Below are 21,737 nucleotides of genomic sequence, written 5' to 3'. Positions count from 1 at the left end.
AGGGTATGATGATAGAGCAAATCAAGTGATGTTTGTCACATTTTTCTATTGCTGTATTCACTTGTTGCCAAGTTATTCCTGATGTATCAGGCTGTGTGGGTGCCTGGTACCTGAAGAGGGTGGACCCTCAATGCAGACTCCCAGACCAGGCGTAGGTGTAAAAGAAGTTGTCTTTATTCCAGGCCAAGGTACGGTGCACAGGTTGTCAGTCGGCGGAGCGAACGGGTACAGACAGGGCTAGGCAAGAATGCAGTCATGATCAAGCAGGGTTCCAAGGCACAAGCAAACACAGATATCAGGGATGAGGCAAAAGACGCAGTCAAAAAACACAGAGCAGATTTCGGAAACATGGCTAGGCAAAAACAGTACTGAGACAAGATTTGGGATGTGTACGGGGACAGCAAACTGGCAGGGGAGTGGTGGCTCGGAGGAGTTTAAATCTGCAGGTGTTAACAAGTTGCACGTGCAGGTAAACAATCTAGAAAGGGGGCATGGCTGGAGGACAAAGCTCGTGCATGGGGCAAGATAGTGAGGAAGGACTACACAAAGTGGAGTGATGAAAAAGACAGACACGTGAGCAGGTGCAAAGAGTGTGAGTGAATAGAAACATTGAGCACAGAGAATCAGAGTGAGAGATAAAGACACAAGATCTGGTGCAGGAGCATGGAGTGATTAAAAACAGTGAAAAAAGATAATCAGAAACCAAAGACAGAATATAATACAACTATGACAAGGAACAAACTAAGCATGAACTGGAAAGCAAACCATCAGCAAATAAGTGCTGAAGAAAACTATGTAGGAACTGATCAGAGAACAATAAGAAAATGAACACTAAGACTAAACTGGAACTGACTATCAATCAATCAATCAATCAATTTTTTTTATATAGCGCCAAATCACAACAAACAGTTGCCCCAAGGCGCTTTATATTGTAAGGCAAGGCCATACAATAATTATGTAAAACCCCAACGGTCAAAACGACCCCCTGTGAGCAAGCACTTGGCTACAGTGGGAAGGAAAAACTCCCTTTTAACAGGAAGAAACCTCCAGCAGAACCAGGCTCAGGGAGGGGCAATCTTCTGCTGGGACTGGTTGGGGCTGAGGGAGAAGACTGAGACAAAGAAACAAGCTAGAAGTAAAACAGGGACTAAGTGATAAACAAAACCTGTTACTAAAGCACAACAGATAATATCAGAAATGACAACAGCAAAATTAACAAATGATAATTAAATGATAAACAATGAAAACACAGACTTGCTGAACAAACAAGAACAGAACTGAACCATGGCCAAGGCATGAAAAGTAACAAAGAAACAAAGTGGCAAAGCAAAACAAAACAGAAAAAACACATGACAAAAATAAAACAACTAATAAATCAAAGATGGGGCAGATGGTGGATGAAAGAAAGGAGTCAAAGTAAAACCATAACCCCAGTCAGGGCCAAAATCTGACATGATGGAGGTCTCTGCCTGAAAAGCCTGCATGATTGAATTCATTTTGGCACAGGTTAGAGTTTGCAGATGCTGTATTTTTTTTCCCTGTTGATAATTACTTAAACTCCAGCACCTCAATCAAGGGTGAGCAGTGTTTTTATTTATCTATTTTTATTTAAGAGGCCCTCTTATGCAAAAATGCTGTTGCTGACAATAATAAATGAATGGTTTTATGAAATGTTGCTTCATTGAGGGTTTTATTTTTTTATTTATTTTTGAAACTTTGTGACTGTTGGTGATTTTCTCCATTTGAAACCTGTATTAAGGTATTGGACAGGGATCCAACCTGCTATTGTCACAGCAACACATTTCTGTATTTACTGCATTGTATAATCTCACATGATTTTTTTTTTTTTTTTAATCAGCTTTGGTGACCAATGTTTTGAAATCCCTTGCATCATATGCACCATATCCATCTTGTAAGCTTCAGTAGTTAACTGCACAGCGTTTACAGTGCATTCGGGACATATTCACAACACATCCACATTTTGTTATGTTACAGCCTTATTCCAAAAATGGAGTAAAGTATCTTTTTTTCCCCCTCAAAATTCACAACACCCCACAATGACAACATGTAAAAAGCTTTGCAAATTTATTACAAATTAAAACCTAAGAAATCACATGTACATAAGTATTCACACCCTTTGCTCAATACTTTGTTGATGCACCTTTGGCAGAAATTACAGCCTCAAGCCATCTTGAATATGATGCCACAAGCTTGGTGCACCTATTGTTGGAGGGTTTTGACCATTTCTCTTTGCAGAACCTCCCAAGCTCCATCAGGTTGGATTAAGACTGTCGGTGCACAGCCATTTTCTGATCTCTCCAGAGATGTTCAATCAGATTCAGGTCTGGGCTCTGGCTGGGCCACTCAAGAACATTCACAGAGTTGTCCTGAAGACACTCCGTTGATATCATGGCTGTGTGCTGAGAGTCATTGTCCTGCTGAATGATGAACTGTCACCCCAATCTGAGGTCAAGAGCACTCTGGTATCTCTGGGGGTGGTATCAAACTGGGAGGTGGCAACAGACAGAGATGGCAGTCATTATTTGTAAGATTTCCCCTTTTCAACCAGCAGTGTTAACTGCAGGCAGCATTTTTCAAAATTCAAATAAAGCTGTGCAACTGAAACTCTACAATTTTCCACCATGAAACCAATCTTAAACTATTTTTCAACATGAAGCATTGCCATTATTTTGAATTTAAGATGCCAGTGGTTTGTAAGGAAGAGCAGCCAAATACACAATGTAAAAATGTAATATGAGCAAAAAAAAAAAAAAAAAAAAATTGCCTTTTTGAACACTAATGTTCAAAGCCAGCAGACGAAATTGCTAAAGCATTAACAAATGCAAACACAGATCACACCTTGCTGTTTGTGGTTAGTGTGTGATTAAAATGGACTAATGATTGACTGCAGGTGCTTCTTTTTAATTAATAGTTTTATAATTGGACAAATAAATGAGCTGACAAATGAAATATGGGAGCAGATGTCTCTTAGGAAGAGACACACCTGAACTCGCATAATGAAGAAATACTTCACTCACCCTCTGTCTGTCTCTCCTCAGTGTGTTTTGTTGTCCACCATTGAGCAAGCTCAAGTCTGTGCAACGGTTCTCGTTTTAGCGCACAAACAAAACCAATTGATTGAGACTTGTCATTATGGGAACAAACAGAAGCAGCGTAATCCTGGTGTCTGACTGATATCTTCTCTTCATTTCATAGGTTTTTGTGAATCTCGAGGAGACCGATGCAGCCATGGAACAATCACTGGATCTTTGAACGTGACATTCCCCTCTTATCCTTCCTCTTGCTACTCTCCATCCTGTGTCCTATAGTGCTGGAGGTGAACATCTCAACACATCAGCTGACTCAAAGACTAAAACGTTCTTCCTCCTGCCTCCAAACCATGACCGCTGTTGCGTCTCGGCCATGCGGCCGGTGGAGATGGCCTCTCCCAGTGCTCATGTTGTATTCTGCCTCTCTGCTACTCATGGAGGGTCGGTGTTACGCAGCCCCTTCAGGCCCGGAGACAGATTCTTGCTCTACCTTAGTGCAGGACCGCTTCTTTGGCTCCTTCCTGTCATCAACGGTATTCCCTATGGTGCCTTGTTCCTGGACGCTGCAGAACCCAGATCCACGTCGCTACACTGTCTTCATCAAGATGATCAAACCCACTGAGGACTGTATCCCATCACAGCTCCGCACTTTCCAGTTCGACTCCTTCCTGGAGACTACACGTACCTACCTTGGCATGGAGAGTTTTGATGAAGTGGTGAGACTGTGCGATAGATCTGCCTCAGTGGCTTTCCTGGAGGCTGGGAAGCAGTTCCTTCAAATAAGGAAGGCACATTCTCGTACAAGTGGAGTCATAAAGGAGGGCGATGGGGAGTTTACAACAGAGTACCTGGTGGTAGGAAAGAGAAACCCCAGCATGGCAGCCTGTCAGATGTTGTGTCAGTGGCTGGAGGACTGTCTAGCTTCCAGCACATCTAACAGGCCCTGTGGCATAATGCAGATGCCATGTCTGTGCTGGGAGGCACCGCCACAGCTGAGGGAGGGTGATAGCTGTTACCACAGTGGAGTTTACCTGGAGAACTGTCTGCCCAGTGTGAAAAAGAGCAGAAAAGACACAGAGATAAATGGTGAGTTGAACATACTTTGACCACAGTTAGTTAAATAGAGCTGTGACTGTTGACATATACAGTTTATGTCTGCCCATTGATGCAAACAGTCCAAGGAAAACAAAACAACCTTTGCTTTTCAAAATGCATATTCTTGAATATTTCTGCACAAAATCTGAAAGTCATAATGCTTTTCTTCACCAGCTGTTTGCAAAATCAGACCACTGTTAACATTATGTTATATGAAAGGCTCATTGAAAACCAGAGATGATCAAATGGAAATGAAAAGTAAACACATATTGTTAAATGTTTTTCAAACACACATTATTTAAAAATAGCATTTTTATTTAATAATATGTTTGATTGTAACATATGAAAAGTATACATTAGACAGTGTCCCACTCAAAATTTTCCAACCTTTTATTTGGAGAAAAGGTATAGGGTCTGATTGACTGGAGGTTTTATATGTTTAAAAAATTGCACAAACATTGTAAACTTCAGACATATTTAAAGAGTTTAACAGTTTACTTTTTTTCCTTTAAGAAAAAAATGTCTCTATCATGCCCGGAGGACATTTTGGTGTAACACGTTAATTACAGTCATTTGATGCATCACACAAACACACACATACATCTTGAGGTCTGTATGTGCATTCTGCTTGGTTCATTGCTGTGTGCACAAAGTGCCCACAGACAGCTGTGCATTGTGCTGGCTAAATGCAGTATAATTATTCACCATTTTGCTTAAACAATGTGGATGGAAGAATAAGTACATCTGTGAAATAGGAGATTGTTTATTTTCTTTCTTTTTTTTTGTTGCTAGCATGTGAACATGCTCAGTATGTGGAGTTCATGCATAACAAAGGGCAAGGTGCATACTTGCAAATTAGTGCTCCCCTGTTTGACCACGATCAGAAAACAACAAAAAGGGTCTCAGCAATAAATTTTTGAATAGTAAGTCATGTTTGGATTTGAAGAAATTCTCGCTTACAGTGAGACTGGTGGATACCTGGAACAGTCTGCCAGAGGTCACAGTAACAGTACAGAGTGTAATCTGTTTTAAAAAATAGACAAACACTGGAGAAATGATGACAGTAAGTAACATATAAACAGTATTAGATAACACAAAATAATACACTGCTTGTGTTTTCCATGTTTATTAGATCTGGAAAAGGAGGTGCCTTGCACCTGCAGTCAGTAACTTCAGTGACTGATATAATTACATTTTGTGCTCACAGCCATTAACAGATATGCAAAATCTTCTTTTCCATATTGCTGTCTACATCAAATTACCATCAGCTTTCTATTGCTCAATTACCCTTCATAAATCACCCTCAAAACTGCCTTCTCCTCAACTTGCAATGTCCTGATCAGATTCCAAAGATCAGTATGTGGTCCAGTCAAGGTAATTTTTTTTTTTTTTAACTGATATGTATTAGCATTGTTAAGCACAAGTCCCACCCTTATCCCTCTGCGCCCCATTTTGTAACCAGTGAGACAATGGAGCTGAAAGCCACCACACTATTCAATGTATTCTTGTTCACCAGCAGCACTGCATCACATTTTGAAAGCGTTGCAACTGCTGTTGACATTCAGTGTTAGTTTCAGGATCTCCAGTGGCTTCAGACCATCTATGTTCATATTGATTTGCAAAATTTGCTTCACCTTTGTAGTTTCAGTACTCACTGTAGGTTTTTGTTTGTACCATCCAGTTTGGTCTTCTACTTCATTCACTTCTTTTCTGGCTTCCTCTGTAGAGTTCATTGGTGATTGGCAACCTGTTAGGGCATTACCTCTGTTGACTGGACATGAGTATGAACTACCACCTTGTCTTGTACACTTACTACACATTTAACTGACATTAGTGACACCTAGTGGTCAGAAGTCAAATACCATAAACATGACATTCCACTTTCTTTGAAGTGAATACTGTTACAATGCTGCAGACAGTGGATTGCTAAGATCAGGGGTGCCCAATACATCGATTGTGATTGACCGGTCAATCACAAAAATAGTGTGGGTAGACTGGATGGCAATAAGGGGTTCAGCTGAACTGCCCACTTCACCCACTTTTAGCGTTTGATGCTGCAAGCTGTTCACCTGCTGTTTTGTGCAGCAGCTCCGAGTTGAAAAAAAAAATAGTTGTCATAGTCTTTCTGTGTCTCAAAGTGCGGTGATGACAGCACACCTGCAGTGAGCTTTACAAAGACATTGTTACGCTTTTCTTTCAAACTCTGTGCTGCAGTGTGAGTGTCCTTACTGTGGTTAAATTTAATAGAGCTAAAGATCCACAACATTGGGGGGGGGGGGGGGGGGGGAGGATATGCCCTTCACAACACCCCTTGACTAAAGGTCCACTTTTGAAGACATTTTTCATACTGCTAATACTACTACTACTACTACTACTACTGTGATGTCATTTCAGCTGCTCCCAGTTTTTAATCAGGTTCGCCACAGTGGATACAGCCAGATCCGCATTGGCATTTGGCACAAGTTTTACGCTGGATGCCCTTCCTGACGCAACTCCAGTTTTACCTAGAGAAACACACACAGAGCTGCTGGTGTTCCGAAGAGGTCTTCCATCCAAGTAGCCGCACTGCTTAGCTTCTGAGATCTGACGGGATCAGGTTCACACAGAGCAGACTGGCTCCCCACTACTACTACTACTACTACTACTACTGTAGTAGTAGTAGTAGTAGTAACAATTAATAATAATATTTTAACAACTAACATGTTTAAGTCAGTATTACTCTGGGCCAGTTTTACAATAGTTCTGAACTCAGTTTAATTCATGAGCCATATAAAAATAAGTTTAGCTAATTTAACTTTTCTGCATCACTAAAGTGGGATATGAAGCAATATCTTTTTTAATGTAATATCTAAGTTCTGGCTTTACTGGGTCTGTTTGGAGTTCTAGCTTTAAAATCAGGTAAGTTAGGATGAGGGAAGCGAAAAATATGGAAAACTATGGAATATGGAAACTATGGCTGTATGGTATGTGGTTAATAATGTTATCAAACAAATATGTAGGTTGTGGTATCAGTTTTGGTTAAAAGCCAAAAAAGGTGAAAATGTGCAAAAGAAAATACAAATACACATTAAGCAGTACTACTAAAATTGGGAGGATTGGGGTAAGAAAATAGTGATCAAAAAACCCTCCAAAATGCATCCCTGACATAAAAACCCAAAACCTGCTGACAAAGGTCCACTTTCTCCAAAAAAAGAGCCACCCAATTTCAGATCCTGGCTACAGGGCTGAGATTTTAATTCATATTGAATGAAGTAATAGCTCTAGAAAAGCTGTCCACTTAAAATGAGTTTATCCTGAAGTATTTAAGTATTATAGCCTTTCTGCAATATGATGGCTGCATTAGAAAAGAGCAGCAATGGTTAGTGAGTGAAATATAATCTTGTTCAGCAGGAGAATATTTAGCTCTTTCCTTAGCTGTCTCCACTTTGTTTTACTTTACACGTTGGGATGTGGATGTAATCACAAAAGGGTTTCTATAAAAAAAGGTAGATAGTAAACAGCTTTTGGTCCTGAGGGAAAAAAAAAAAAAAAAATCTGTCACAAGATTTTGTTTTTTTTTAATCCCTGCAAATCTGTCCTTGTGGAACAGGTAGACCATGGTTCTGTACATTTTAGTGTGCCTCCTGATAATTATTGTCATTGATTTACTTTAAGGTCATGTTATGTGCAATAAAATGAATGAAAACTGGAACAAAAATGTGTTTCACTAATGTGAACCGCATTATAGTTTTGTGGGTGTCAGGGAGCTGCATGGAGCAAAAAGAAACCCATATTCACATTCCTGTTAATTTTGTACTCACCATGTATAGCACTTCTCTGCAACACAAACACTCAGAGACACACATGCATGTCTTGTCATCTGTAAAGTGTACAGATGACAGTTCTTCATGTGTTCCACTCGGAAACCACAGCATAACCATTAACCAGTTTGCTTACATACCATCGATGGAACAGTAATTAAATGTATGAAATAGTTTTTGCTTTTTGCAAAGGCATGAACACAATCTGTTGTATGTGCTAGTAAAATCGGTCATTTACGGTTTGCTGCTTAAGTCCTGTTACCACCCGCTGTCACATGGTCAGTTAATCTTTGTGAATCACCTGCAAAACATTTTGTAACCCGGTACCAAACATTTGTAAAGCCCACACAATTTAACACTTGTTATATGTGATTTTCATAAAGTATGCCCTCAATAATTAAAGACTTGGGTGGGGTCAGGACCAAAGCTCTTGAGTGGCACATCCATAGTCACATCACTTTACTTCATCCCAGACACACTGTCATCTGTTCTACTATAACTCTGACAAGTGCACTGTGTTATGACCAAAAAGTGACAATAATTACTGTATGAATGGATAATAAATCATTCTCATCCCCTCCTTATCCCTGTGTTCATGGTGATCCACAGTGGATCACTGTTTTTTCACATACTGCCACTTGTTAATTGTGTTTGGTGTAAATAAAGTTTCTGTGATGGGTTCAACTCTGAAAAACACAGTTTCATGTAGTTCATGTTGCTGTTGCTGTAAATCCATGATGAGTAAATAGTGGAGCAAAAGTGTTGCATGAAATTTAGCACACTTATGGGTGGAGGATGTGGGGGAAAAACAACAAAAAAAACAGTGCATCAGCAGCTGCAATCATACTGGGATAATGTGTTTGACTTGTGAAAAGTGAGGGTTATTATCTGGCTTTTCCTCAGCAAGCCAGTGAATTGGTTTTGCTGAAGGAGAGAAAGGGGCACACGGCACAAAAACAATGAGATTAATGTGAGGTTTAGGATTTCATCTGATGGAAGTCAGCTCTGTGACCTTGTGAGGTTGGTACCATATTCGGTCCGTCTGTGGTCTGGAGAGGGATATTCGATCGACCTTTGGGAAGCCGGTTGAAACAAAGGAGAATAAAGTGGTGATACAGGATAGCTTTGGGGATGCTCAGAGCAGGGGGATGGTGATGTAAAGAGAGACAAAAGGCGAAGACATCAGAGAGGGGCACAAATGTGATGGGATAAAGGCCTGTGGCTAGAAGTCTGATTGTCTGCACTCCCTTTCTTTCCTTTGTAGACAGAATGTGGCTTGACATCTCTATCCTGGCTTCTTCAGGACTATGGCCAGAGGGAGGGAACAGTTCTTGGCTCCCCTTTTTCCGCTCAAAGTTTTCCACAATCTATCTCTCATCCCGTCTTTGCTTCTCTCTGTCACTTCTATAATCTTATTCTTATCAGTGCTCCTTATCCCTCCTCCCCTCCTTCTGTGAGCCACCATGACTCCCTCCCCAGGCTGATGGTGAGTCTGATAGTGGGCTGATATGGTCGTGGGAAGCCATCCAAGCAGAGATGTTGCAGTGGGTATCTCCTACCTCATCCTACACTTGTCTCCAGAGTGGTGACTATTCCCTCACCACACTGCCTCCTCTCTGCTAGTTATCGCACTTATATAATCCCACTTATGGTGTTCAACAGCGGGGTGTGGGCTGTTGCTGCCTCAAGGTGTGAAAAATGAAAAAGGACTACACCATCTCCTGTTGACTTGTGCAGATACAGAAAGCAAAGGACACTTTTTTATATCCAGCAGCCCACACAGCACACCTCCTATACATCATCACATTCCAGCTTGTTGAGATTCAGTGAAACTTTCCAAGTGGTATGTATCCACCAAATACTGTGTATATACTGGACAAACCCTCCATGATGTCATGCATAGGTTCTCTGATGAACGGGTTTGAAACTCAAGTGGGGCAGCTCCAAATGGGGCCATATTGTCAGTGTTTGGATCTGCGCTAACCTATATATGAGTAAAGCTGTAAAGCATGAGTAAGGTCAACCTGACTTGGATTTCCCACTCAAATCAAGGCTGACTTTAAGTAAGTCCCTTTGGCTTCTCTTTTTTCATTCTGCGTCATGCAGCAGATCTGAGATGTGCTTGTTGATTGTTGAAGTTTCATACCAGATGCCTTTTCTGCCGCAACTCCACATTACATGGAGAATGGGCAGGAGTGGTCTTGAACCGTGAGCCCTCTACTGTGAAAACAAACACACTAACTGCTTGGCCCCCACTCTGCAAAGTTTAGATTAACTGTGGGTGAGATACAGATACATACAGTGGGGCAAAAAAGTATTTAGTCAGTCCCTGATTGTGCAAGTTCTCCAAATTAGAAAGATGAGAGAGGTCTATAATTTTCAACATAGGTACACTTCAACTGTGAGAGACAAAATTAGAAAAAAAAATCTCCCGATACATGGCACCGTTCATTCTTCCCTTAACACGGATTAGTCGTCTGATGTTTCCACCCCCATGCTTCACAGTAGATATGGTGTTCTTGGAATGCAACTCAGCATTCTTCTTCCACGAAACACGACGAGTTGAGTATTTACCAAAATGTTCTATTTTGGTTTCATCTGACCACATGATATTTTCCCAGTCCTCTTCTGGATCATCCATATGCTCTCTGGCAAACTTCAGATGGGCCTGTACATGTACTGGCTTAAGCAGGGGGACATGCCTGGCACTGCAGGATTTGAGTCCCTCTCTGCGTAGTGTGTAGCATTTGTTACTTTGGTCCCAGCTCTCTGCAGGTCATTCATCAGGTCCCTCTGTGTAGTTCTGCGATTTTTGTTCACCGTTGTCATGATCATTTTGACCTCACAGGATGACATCTTGCGTGGAGCCCAGGATCGAGGGAGATTGTCACTGGTCTTGTATGTCTTCCATTTTCTTACAATTGCTCCCGCAGTTGATTTATTCACACCAACCTGCTTGACTATTGTAGATTCACTCTTCCCAGCCTGGTGCACATCTACAATTGTCTTCCTGGTGTCCTTCAACAGCTCTTTGGTCTTGGCCATGGTTGAGTTTGGAGTCTGACTGTTTGAGGCTGTGGATAGGTCTCTTTTATACAGATAACGAGTTCCAACAGATGCCATTAATACAGGTAACAGGTGGAGGACAGAAGAGCTTCTTAAAGAAGAAGTTACAGGTCTGTGAGAGCCAGGAATCTTACTTGTTTGTGGGTGACCAACTACTTTCCACCATAATTTACAAATAAATTCTTTAAAAATCCTACAGTGTGATTTTCTGGATTTTTTTTTTTTCTCATTTTGTCTCTCATAGATGAAGTGTACCTATTTTGAAAATTACAGACATCTCTCATCTTCCTAAGTAGGAGAACTTGCACAATCAGGGGCTGACTAAATACTTTATGGCCCCACTGTACAAATACAGATACATTATTGACATGGTAACAAGTACAACGAAAGGTAAGGCGCAAGCCTTTCAGTGCAAATATAAACCTGATCTGTGGAAGAAATAAAATAAACATAATATTTATCAGAGCACAAATTAAAAAAGAAAAAAATATAAGTACATCATATATAAATATATATATCAGAATCAGAATCACCTTTATTGTCATTGCACAGCAATCAACACAACGAAATTTGCTTGTGCATCCTCAAAAACAATGACCACCCTCAAACACACACCCATACACATACTTCAATCAAAAAAAAAAAACATCAGGAGATTGGGGGGCAAGCTTGGAGACAAACTCGTATTGCGCTCTACTACCTCACCTTTGATGGTTAAGGGAGAGGGGTCATCCTTGCGCTTCCTGAAGTCAACTATAATCTCTTTGGTTTTCTTGACATTCAGGGTCAAATTATTTTCTGTGCACCATTCAATGAGCCTTTCAACTTCATCTCTATAGGCTGCCTCGTTGCCGTTGAAAATCTGTCCCACCACAGTATATATATATAATATATATGCTTCAGCCCCCTGTGACCCTTAATTGGAGTAAGTGGTTAAAGATGAGTGAGTGATATATAAATATCAACAGTTCTGCCCATTTTGGCATATACCATCATTATATATGCAGACAGGTGTGGAAAAAAAATAACATTGTGTCAACTGTATATGTTGTATGCTCGACAGAAAGTAGCTAAGACAATTAGGACGTACATAACAAACAATAAAACAAAGCACTGAAAATGTGAGCACAGAGCCTCTGCGTCTATGTACGCCGCCATCTTATTACTTGGCTCATGAATATTTCTGAGGACTGGGCAGCGATTTTCATCATGTGTAGATTGGGGCAAGTAGAAAAAAAAAACAGCACATCAGTGAACTTAATGCATACAAAATAAGAAATACTAAATTTTCACTTAAGCGAAAAACTGGAGCCTGATTTCCCATAACCATTCCATACAATTAACCACACAAGTCATATCATCAACTCAACTTAAACTTTATTATAGAGCACATTAAAACAACCATAGTTGGTCAAAGTACTGTACACATTAAAACAAGATAATTAATAAAACTAAATAAATACAATAAATACTAATACTAAAATATATAACACAGTGCTCTAAAACAAATAAAATATTAAAATTAAAAAAGTTTGCCAAAAGTCCACTAAGCTTGGTTAAATGCCACAGAGAAGAGGTGAGTCTTTAAAGAAGTTTTAAAAACCTCAATAGATCTTGGCACAATGGAAATGCCAGGGCAGGTTGTTCCAGAGCCTAGGGGCTGCATGCCACAAAGCTCTGTCACCCTTAGTTTTTAGCCTCATTTTGGGGTGACCAGTAGCAGTTCATTTGCAGATCTGGATGCCCTGGCAGGGGCGTAGACATGGAGGAGTTCAGACAAATACTGGGGGGGGGGGGGGGGGGGGAGCTAAGCCATTAGGAGCTTTAAATACAAACAGTAAAATTTTTAAATCAATTCTAAAAGTGCCGCGAGGCTAGGGCAGGAGATATGTGGTCCCACTTGTGTTTGCCAGTAAGGAGATGAGCAGCTTCATTTTGTACTAGCTGCAGGTGATACAAGAGTGAGTGGTCCAGGCCAAAATACAATGAGTTACAGTAATCCAAATGTGTGTTAATAAAAGCATGTGTTAGAGTCTCAAAATCTTTATGTGGCAGGTACCCATTTATTTTAGGTAAAATCACTATATGGAAAAAATTACTTTTCACAACTAAATTAACTCGGCGATGAAGCTTCAGCCTATCATCAAATATGACACCAAGACTTTTTACTGATGACCACAGGCATCCAGGACTTAACATCGTTTAGACAATCAAAAAATGTCTGTATGGAATCACCCATACCTGCTGTTATACAAATAATGGATGGATGGATGGATAGATAGCTTTATTATCATTGTCATTATAGCAACGAGATTTCCACACTCACATTCCACAGACAAACAGCAATTAATCCACAATTATTACTTGTTTACCGTAATAATGGCACACATCAGAATTAAGACAACACATATACATTTGACATTGTTTATGTGCACTAAACTTGAAACAGTCCGTTTTCCAAATTGAGGCGATGTGAGTGTGTGGTAGCTGCTGCAACTGGAGTCGCACTGCTGCCAGTTTGGGGGGAACGGGGACCTGCTGCAGCTAAAAACAGCGCAGCCCCCGCAGGGGAAGGATTGACGTTGGCGGGCGCCGGAAAGGGGAGGTGTGATGGGGAGGGAGGGGGGGGGGAAAGGGAATGGAACATGCTTCAGTTTGTGAAAAACAGTTTATTGTCTTTGTGAGATGAGATAAGAAACAGCCAATGTTCCCCAGGCCGAAACAAATCCCTCTGGAGGAGACAGTAGGGCAATTTGACCTTCAGGCTTGATAAGCCTGTAGTGTTATGGTTTCAGCAGTGAAATCACTTTTTAACAGTTCCACTTGCACAATCAAATCCCAATTATGAATTAAGAATATTCCCAATTATGAATTAAGAATATTCACCGGCCTCTGAAATCTTCAGCTTCAGCTGCAAGGCACGCATCTGCTCCAAGATGTCATCCAATTTGCATCTGAGTTCAAGAGTCATCACAGTCTGAGAATGCACTGCCTTGCCAACCTCGTTAATCATGACAGACAAGCAAGGGGTCGTGGTTCTTGATGCTGCCATCTTGCCAGTATTCCGGGAGATCAGGGCAACACATAAGCCAAAAAGTACCAGCCCTGCTACCATGAGACCAAAAATGAATAAATCCTCAACGTCTTCAATGGAGAAAGGCAACAAGCATGCAACACGCCAAGACCCCCAGGAGTCGAGAACATAGCCCACAGGATACATTCCATCTGGACAGGTAGGATCCCCCAGTCCTGGCCTTCTTGTAGAAAAAAATGGTGTCAATAGCGTTCAGAGACCAGCTGATCAATTTCATGGTTAATCCAATAGTAGTCCAATAGATCCAGAATCCAATATAATTTGAGGAATTCACAGTCTGGTGAAGTAGGGACTTGAAGGTCAAAGGCAGAGAACAGAGATAAGGGAGAGTGGAGGAGATGCGACCACCCTCATCGGAGTCCCAAGCTGAACAACGAGGTGCAATGTAATGACAGGTGCAACGAAGCTCATCTTTCACCCCATGAAATATTCTTTCCATTGCACAAATCAGAAGCATGAATTATATATTTTGTATAACACCGAAAATAGATCCTTTGCATTTTATATTTTTTTGATCTATAAACAAGAGAAAAGGCTCTACTTTTTGGTGTGCGTCACTGGTCCTTTGAGGCAGAGTCCAAATAGTCCAACGCAAACTTTAAATAGCAGTCCAATCCAATTCAGAATTGTTCTCAGTCAGCTTGCAAAAAACAGTCAGACAGTTCAAAAACAATCCTGACAATGTAGTCTTTAGCTGATGCTGTGCATTGACTTCTCCGTGTACAGACTGCCGTCTGCTTTTCTCAGTCCAGCTAAACATCTGCATTCTGCATTTCTGCATTTCAGATCTGCAACACAATCCAAAATAAACAAAATAACAGAACCCTGACATTGGGGTGAATGTGAGGCATTATTTGTAAAGCACTTTGAGCGTCTGATGCAGATGGAAAAGCACTATATAAATGCAGTCCATTTACCATTTTACCGTTCATATTATCAACATATGATTGTAATGGTGATTTGGTACAAAAGCAGTATACACAACAGGCTGAATATTTAAGAAGTAAACATGAGATCAGCATATAGGCCATGGGACAGATGTGGGTGACTTGCACCCCCTGTAATAAACATGTATTTGAATGTTCACATTGAAAATAGTGGGGTGCAATCCATGTATTGAATATTTAATGAGTCAGAGACTACTGAAATGAGGGTACCCCAAATCATAACTGTCACTTGTCATAAAACACAAAGTTTTATGCCATATTATTTAGCTTCTGGCTTATTCAGTTATGTTTGTATGTTAGCATACAATATATCGAACAACAGGTCATTCCACCACAATTCCCCAAGGCAAGTTTTTAATTGCACTCCAGTCAAAACAGACATGACATTAATTTAAATGTATATACCTAAAATACATGTACTGAAATGATGAAAGTGGAGTTTTTTTTTTTTTTTTTTTACAATTGTGTTTGTCTTTGATACGCCAATGAATGGTCACACGGGACTGCAGTCATAGAGTGTGAGGTTGGGGTACACCCTGGACAGACGCCAGTCTGTCACAGGGCCCCTATAAACAAACAAACACATTCCACCCACATGCACACCTACAGACAATTTAAAGTTTCCAATCCACCAAAACCTGTGTGCTTTGGACGTGGGAGGAAGCTGGAGCACCCAGAGAGAAACCCACAAAACTGGGGAGAACACACAAATTCCACACAGAAAGGCTACAGGTGGGAATCGAACCCATGACCTTCTTGTTGTGAGGCAACAGTGCTAACTACCAATCCACTGTGCTGCCACTATTTTTGATGCTGACATTCAAATTTATGTTTATTCGAGCCAAAGGCATGGAAAAAAAAAACTGATTTTGTTGAGATGTGTTTTCAGGTGCAAGATGGCATAAGAGGATCTCCAGTTTAACAAATACATGACACAATTATTGAAATGTTAAAAACATTGTTTGTCAAAGAAAGACTGGAAGGGATTTGCATATTTCTCCCTGTGTACGTCATAATATCATTAAACGCTTCAAGGAATCTGCAGGAATTCCAGTGTGTTGCATGAAGAATGGGACCAAACAAGACCTGAAATGCTTCATATCTTCAATGCCAAGAGATGCCAAGTGTTGTGAGCAGGAATGGCAACATTACAAAGCAGTGAATGCTTTAATGTTCCAACTTTGTTTTGAATGTGTTGCAGGCCTGAAATACAAGAATGGATGTATATATTAACAAATAAAATGAAATTGACCATAGACAATTTGAAATGTCTTGGGTTTAGGTAGAATAAATGCAGGAATCACTGTTTTTAGCATTTTTCATACCATTCCAACTTTTTTCTGAATTTTATGGTGCGTTTACATAGGCAAGATGTGTTATGTATGTCATATTTGCATCATTTTTGGCACATTCCTGACATTCTTAACGTGACTTAATGCATCTGAATAGCTTTCTTAGTAGTGCCTGTTGGTGCGTGATATTATTCATGATTTTCGTAGAGCATGTTTTTGGCTGTCAAAAAATCTTCCACAAATGTCACACACCACCCTCATTTCGCCTCATGTTGTGGAGGTCGCAACTGAGCGTGTTGATCCATCTTGATTAGTGGTGATCCATTAGCCAAGAACATTATCAAGGACATACACCATCCAGGTCACTCCCTGTTTGAACTGTTACCATCAGGAAGAAGGTACAGGTCACTGAATGTAAGGACAAAGAGGCTCAAACACAGCTTTTATCCATCTGCAATAACTATCCTCAATGCCATTAGATGATAATAACAGTGTGACTATGCCAACTATGTATGTGGAGGTGTTTGTGGTGTGAATGTATGTATTTATGTATGCATGTATGTGTGTATGTATGTATTATGTATGTATTCATGTGAACTAGTAATTTAAGTTTTTAAATTGTTTTTATATATTTATATACATAGGGATGTTGCACTGACCGGAGAGCACTTTAAATTTCATTGTACATATGACAATGACAATAAAGACCTATTCTATTCTATCCTTAATAGAGTATGACAGCGTTCTTCTCTGACCTGCACACAATTCAACCTTGCTGCACCGCATTCAGTTTCATTGCTGCAGTAATGCTGAAGGAGGACAGTGATGCCAAGTCAGCTAAAAGTTTTCTTCCAATGCTCCTCAGCGCGCTCCTGCAGGTGTTCCACCTGCTGCATGTGCCTGATGTTTGGGAAAATGAGCGAGACGAGAGCCGCGTGGAGTCACACATCTGGCTGTCTGTCTTCTCCTCCTCTCTGCGCCACTCCATGGCACAGAGCCCAACTAAACATGCAGTCACAAAGTTCTTCTGTGGAGCAAACTGGAGCGATCTGAATTGTTCAGCAGCTAATGGATGAATGTGGGTGTGTGTGTGTGGAGACAATTCACCTCATTCACAATGTAACAGAACTTAACGATGCACTGTTACACGCTATTGTGCGTAACAGCACCCAACAATGTGGAAACTTATTCTTGACCGTGCATAATGCTTCCTGATAATTCTCCAGTAACACGTGCCATTAATCGTAATGCATGGGAAACAGGTTTGCAGTAGTTCCTGAGGACACCTGATGCTTCTGCCCAAAATAATCACATTCGTGATCAGCAGCCAAGAATGTATACTTCGTGGACATTCGTGACTTTCGGTGTTATGTGTAAACGCACCTTTAGAATTAGTTCCTGTTCCTCCTTATGTATGTATTGCCCACACTTATATAAATAAAAACAACACATATCAGTAGTGATCTTCCCAGAATCTACCACAGCCAGCATATTTTATATTTTATTATTTGTCTCACTGGTGTATATTTCAGTTTGGAGTTGTCTAATCCTGATGTTCTACTAACTGTGAACCATATATATATATATATACTCAACAAAAATATAAACGCAACACTTTTGGTTTTGCTCCCATTTGTATGAGATTAACTCAACGATCTAAAACTTTTTCCACATACACAATATCACCATTTCCGTCAAATACTGTGCACAAACCAGTCTAAATCTGTGATAGTGAGCACTTCTCCTTTGCTGAGATAATCCATCCCACCTCACAGGTGTGCCATATCAAGATGCTGATTAGACACCATGATTAGTGCACAGGTGTGCCTTAGACTGCCCACAATAAAAGGCCACTCTGAAAGGTGCAGTTTTGTTTTATTGGGGGGGGATACCAGTCAGTATCTGGTGTGACCACCATTTGCCTCATGCAGTGCAACACATCTCCTTTGCATCATCCGTGAAGGGAACACCTCTCCAACGTGCCAAACGGCAGCGAATGTGAGCATTTGCCCACTCAAGTCGGTTACGACGACGAACTGGAGTCAGGTCGAGATCCCGATGAAGACAACGAGCATGCAGATGAGCTTCCCTGAGACGGTTTCTGACAGTTTGTGCAGAAATTCTTTGGTTATGCAAACCGATTGTTCCAGCAGCTGTCTTAGTGGCTGGTCTCAGATGATCTTGGAGGTGAACATGCTGGATGTGGAGGTCCTGGACTGGTGTGGTTACACGTGGTCTGCGGTTGTGAGGCTGGTTGGATGTACTGCCAATTCTCTGAAACGCCTTTGGAGACGGCTTATGGTAGAGAAATGAACATTCAATACATGAGCAACAGCTCTGGTTGACATTCCTGCTGTCAGCATGCCAATTGCACGCTCCCTCAAATCTTGCGACATCTGTGGCATTGTGCTGTGTGATAAAACTGCACCTTTCAGAGTGGCCTTGTATTGTGGGCAGTCTAAGGCACACCTGTGCACTAATCATGGTGTCTAATCAGCATCTTGATATGGCACACCTGTGAGGTGGGATGGATTATCTCAGCAAAGGAGAAGTGCTCACTATCACAGATTTAGACTGGTTTGTGCACAGTATTTGACGGAAATGGTGATATTGTGTATGTGGAAAAAGTTTTAGATCGTTGAGTTCATCTCATACAAAATGGGAGCAAAACCAAAAGTGTGCGTTTATATTTTTGTTGAGTATATATGGTGTGCAGCACAGACTCTAAAAGTGCATAGTGTGAGTGCATTAAGTTGGATCAAACTTTGGTTGCAGAGGTGCTGTGTACGTACATAGAAAAACTCTATTCATGAATGAGGTCAGATGGGACCTAAAAGAGGTACACAGCAATTTAAACAGATACATTGTAATTTATGAAAACAAATGAGACAGCAAAATGTGCATATATGTACACAACCTCTGACCCCAGCATTCAAACATTTTGAGAGGTTGAAATCAACATTGCAAGAAATGTTAATAGTAGCATTACACATATATTGATGCTGTGTGCTCATGAGTCATATGAACATTCATTTCCACTTTATCACAAATACAGTTGTATGAAAATGTTTGGTCACCCCTGATAATTTTCATGATTTTCCTTTATAAATCATTAGTTGTCTGGATCAGAAATTTCAGTTAAATATTTCATATAGCAGACAAACACACTAATATTTGAGAAGTGAAATGAAGTTTCTAGTATTTACAGAAAGTGTGCAATAACTATTTAAACAAAATTGGGCATGTGCACAAATTTGGGCACCCTTATCATTTTATTGATTTGAATAAATTTCGGACTAAATTATTGGAACACAGAATTGGTTTGGTAACCTCATTGACCCTTGACCTCCTTACACAGGTGAATCCAATCATGAGCAAGGGTATTTAAGGTGGCCATTTGCAAATGTTTCCCCTCTTTGTATCTCTTGTAATGAGTGGCAACATGGGAACCTCTAAACAACTCTCAAATGTCCTGAAAACAAAGATTGCTCAAAATCATGAAGGATACAAAAAGCTATCTCAGAGATTTCAGCTGTCAGTTTCCACTGTGAGGAACATAGTGAGGAAATGGAAGGCCGCAGGCACAGTACTAGTTAAGGCCCGAAGTGGCAGGCCAAGAAAAATCTCAGATAAGCTGAAGTGAAGGATGGTGAGAACAGTCATAGTCAACCCACAGACCTGCTCCAAAGACCGACCTACAACATGGTCTTGTGCAGATGTGTCTCTGTGCATCGTTCAACTATACAGGCACTTTGCCACAAAGAGATGCTGTATTATGCTGTAATGCAGAGTAAGCCTTTTCTGCATGCACACCACAAACAGAGTCACTTGAGGTATGCTAAAGCACATTTGGACAAGCCAGCTTAATTTTGGAATAAGGTGCTGTGAACTGATGAAACTAAAATTGAGTTATTTGGACATAACAAGGGGCAGTATGCATGGCTGAAAAAAGCACCAGCATTCCAAAACAAAACAAAACACAGCTACCTACAGTAAAATTTGGAGGTGGCTCCATCTGGGGCTGTGTGGCAGTGCAGATACTGGGAATCTGTAAAGTTGAGGGTCACAATGGATTCTTGTCAATATCAGCAGATTCTTGAGAACAATATTCATGAATCAGTGACCAAAGTTGAAGTTGCGCCGGGGCTGGATCTTTCAACAAGACAGTGACCCTAAGCACTGCTCAAAATCTACTAAGCCATTCATGCAGAGGAACAAGTGCAACGTTCTGAAATGGCCATCTCAATCCCCAGACCTGAATATTATTGAAAATCTGTGGTGTGATTTTAAGCGGCTGTCCATGCTCGGAAACCAACAAACCTGACTGAACTGGAGATGTTTTGTAAAGAAGAGTGGTCCAAAATACCTTCAACCAGAATCCAGACTCTCAATGGAAGCTATAGGAAGCATTTAGAGGCTGTTATTTTGCAAAAGGAGGATCTACTAAATATTAATGTATTTTTTTTTCTGTTGGGGTTCCCAAATTTATTTATTTAATTTTGTTTAAAGAATTATTGCACACTTTCTGTAACTCCTATAAACTTTCATTTCACTTCCCAAATATTGTTTTTGTGTTTGTTTGTTTATTTATTTATTCATTTTGAGCAGGTTAATACAAAAAGAAAAATAATACATATATCCAGTACATATGCAATAAGTTTATCATTTCGCTCTTAAGGAAGTGGGAAGAAGAAAACTTATTAAATCCCACCCCCATCATTCATTTTAACACAAAATAAATAATCACAATGACTTCCTTGTCAGTTAAAAAAAAAAAAAAAACAAAACAAACAAACACAAAAAAAAAAACATGAAACAGCAATTTATACATATTCAGAGTTTTTGTTTACAACAAAGAGGTAGATACCAACATTGGTAAGGACAAAAATACCAAAATAGTAACAACAAGACAAAGTACACACCAACAATGGTAAGAAATGCACAGGTAGAGCATATCACATACCAACAATGGTAAGGAATTGTAAGGTACAGCACAACACTGATAAAGAACAGTACATTAAATTCTATTCTCTCTGTATACAGACCAAACCGCATCTTTATATAAGGACTTGAATTTGTGAATGTTTCGGCAGAGCTTTTGCTGTAAATCCAGAATTTCACCCCACAAACTGTCACACAAAAACTTTTTTGAGTAGTTCTAACATCAGGCAGAACAAAATTTCCATAGCCTCTGAAATTATGAATGTTCTCTTCAAGAGCAAAACATTTTTGCAAGTTATTCAGTAGGTGATTATTAAAAGCTATAAAGTGCAAGATTAGTGTATTATATTTTACAAGGTCATATAATTTTAATAACTTGGACTGAATAAAGAGATCATGAGTATGTTCTAAGTAGCCAACTTTGTAAATAATTCGCATTGCCCTTTTTTGCA

At 40.2% G+C, this 21,737-nt stretch overlaps 1 protein-coding gene across 1 annotated transcript in view; it reads left to right on the top strand.

Annotated features, from left to right (window-relative positions):
* LOC117513733 (adhesion G protein-coupled receptor B1-like) overlaps positions 1 to 21,737 on the top strand; it is a 712,829-nt gene that overhangs the window by 190,508 nt on the left and 500,584 nt on the right. Inside the window, 1 exon segment of the mRNA XM_034173969.1 lies at positions 3,217 to 4,136. Within this exon segment, the coding sequence (XP_034029860.1) occupies positions 3,242 to 4,136 (895 nt within the window). The 5' untranslated portion in view covers positions 3,217 to 3,241.

Source organism: Thalassophryne amazonica, chromosome 7, assembly GCF_902500255.1.
Source record: "Thalassophryne amazonica chromosome 7, fThaAma1.1, whole genome shotgun sequence".
Classification (NCBI taxonomy): domain Eukaryota; kingdom Metazoa; phylum Chordata; class Actinopteri; order Batrachoidiformes; family Batrachoididae; genus Thalassophryne; species Thalassophryne amazonica.
The sequence above is the reverse complement of the archived record's forward strand: the minus strand, read 5'-3'. Positions and strand labels throughout refer to the sequence as shown.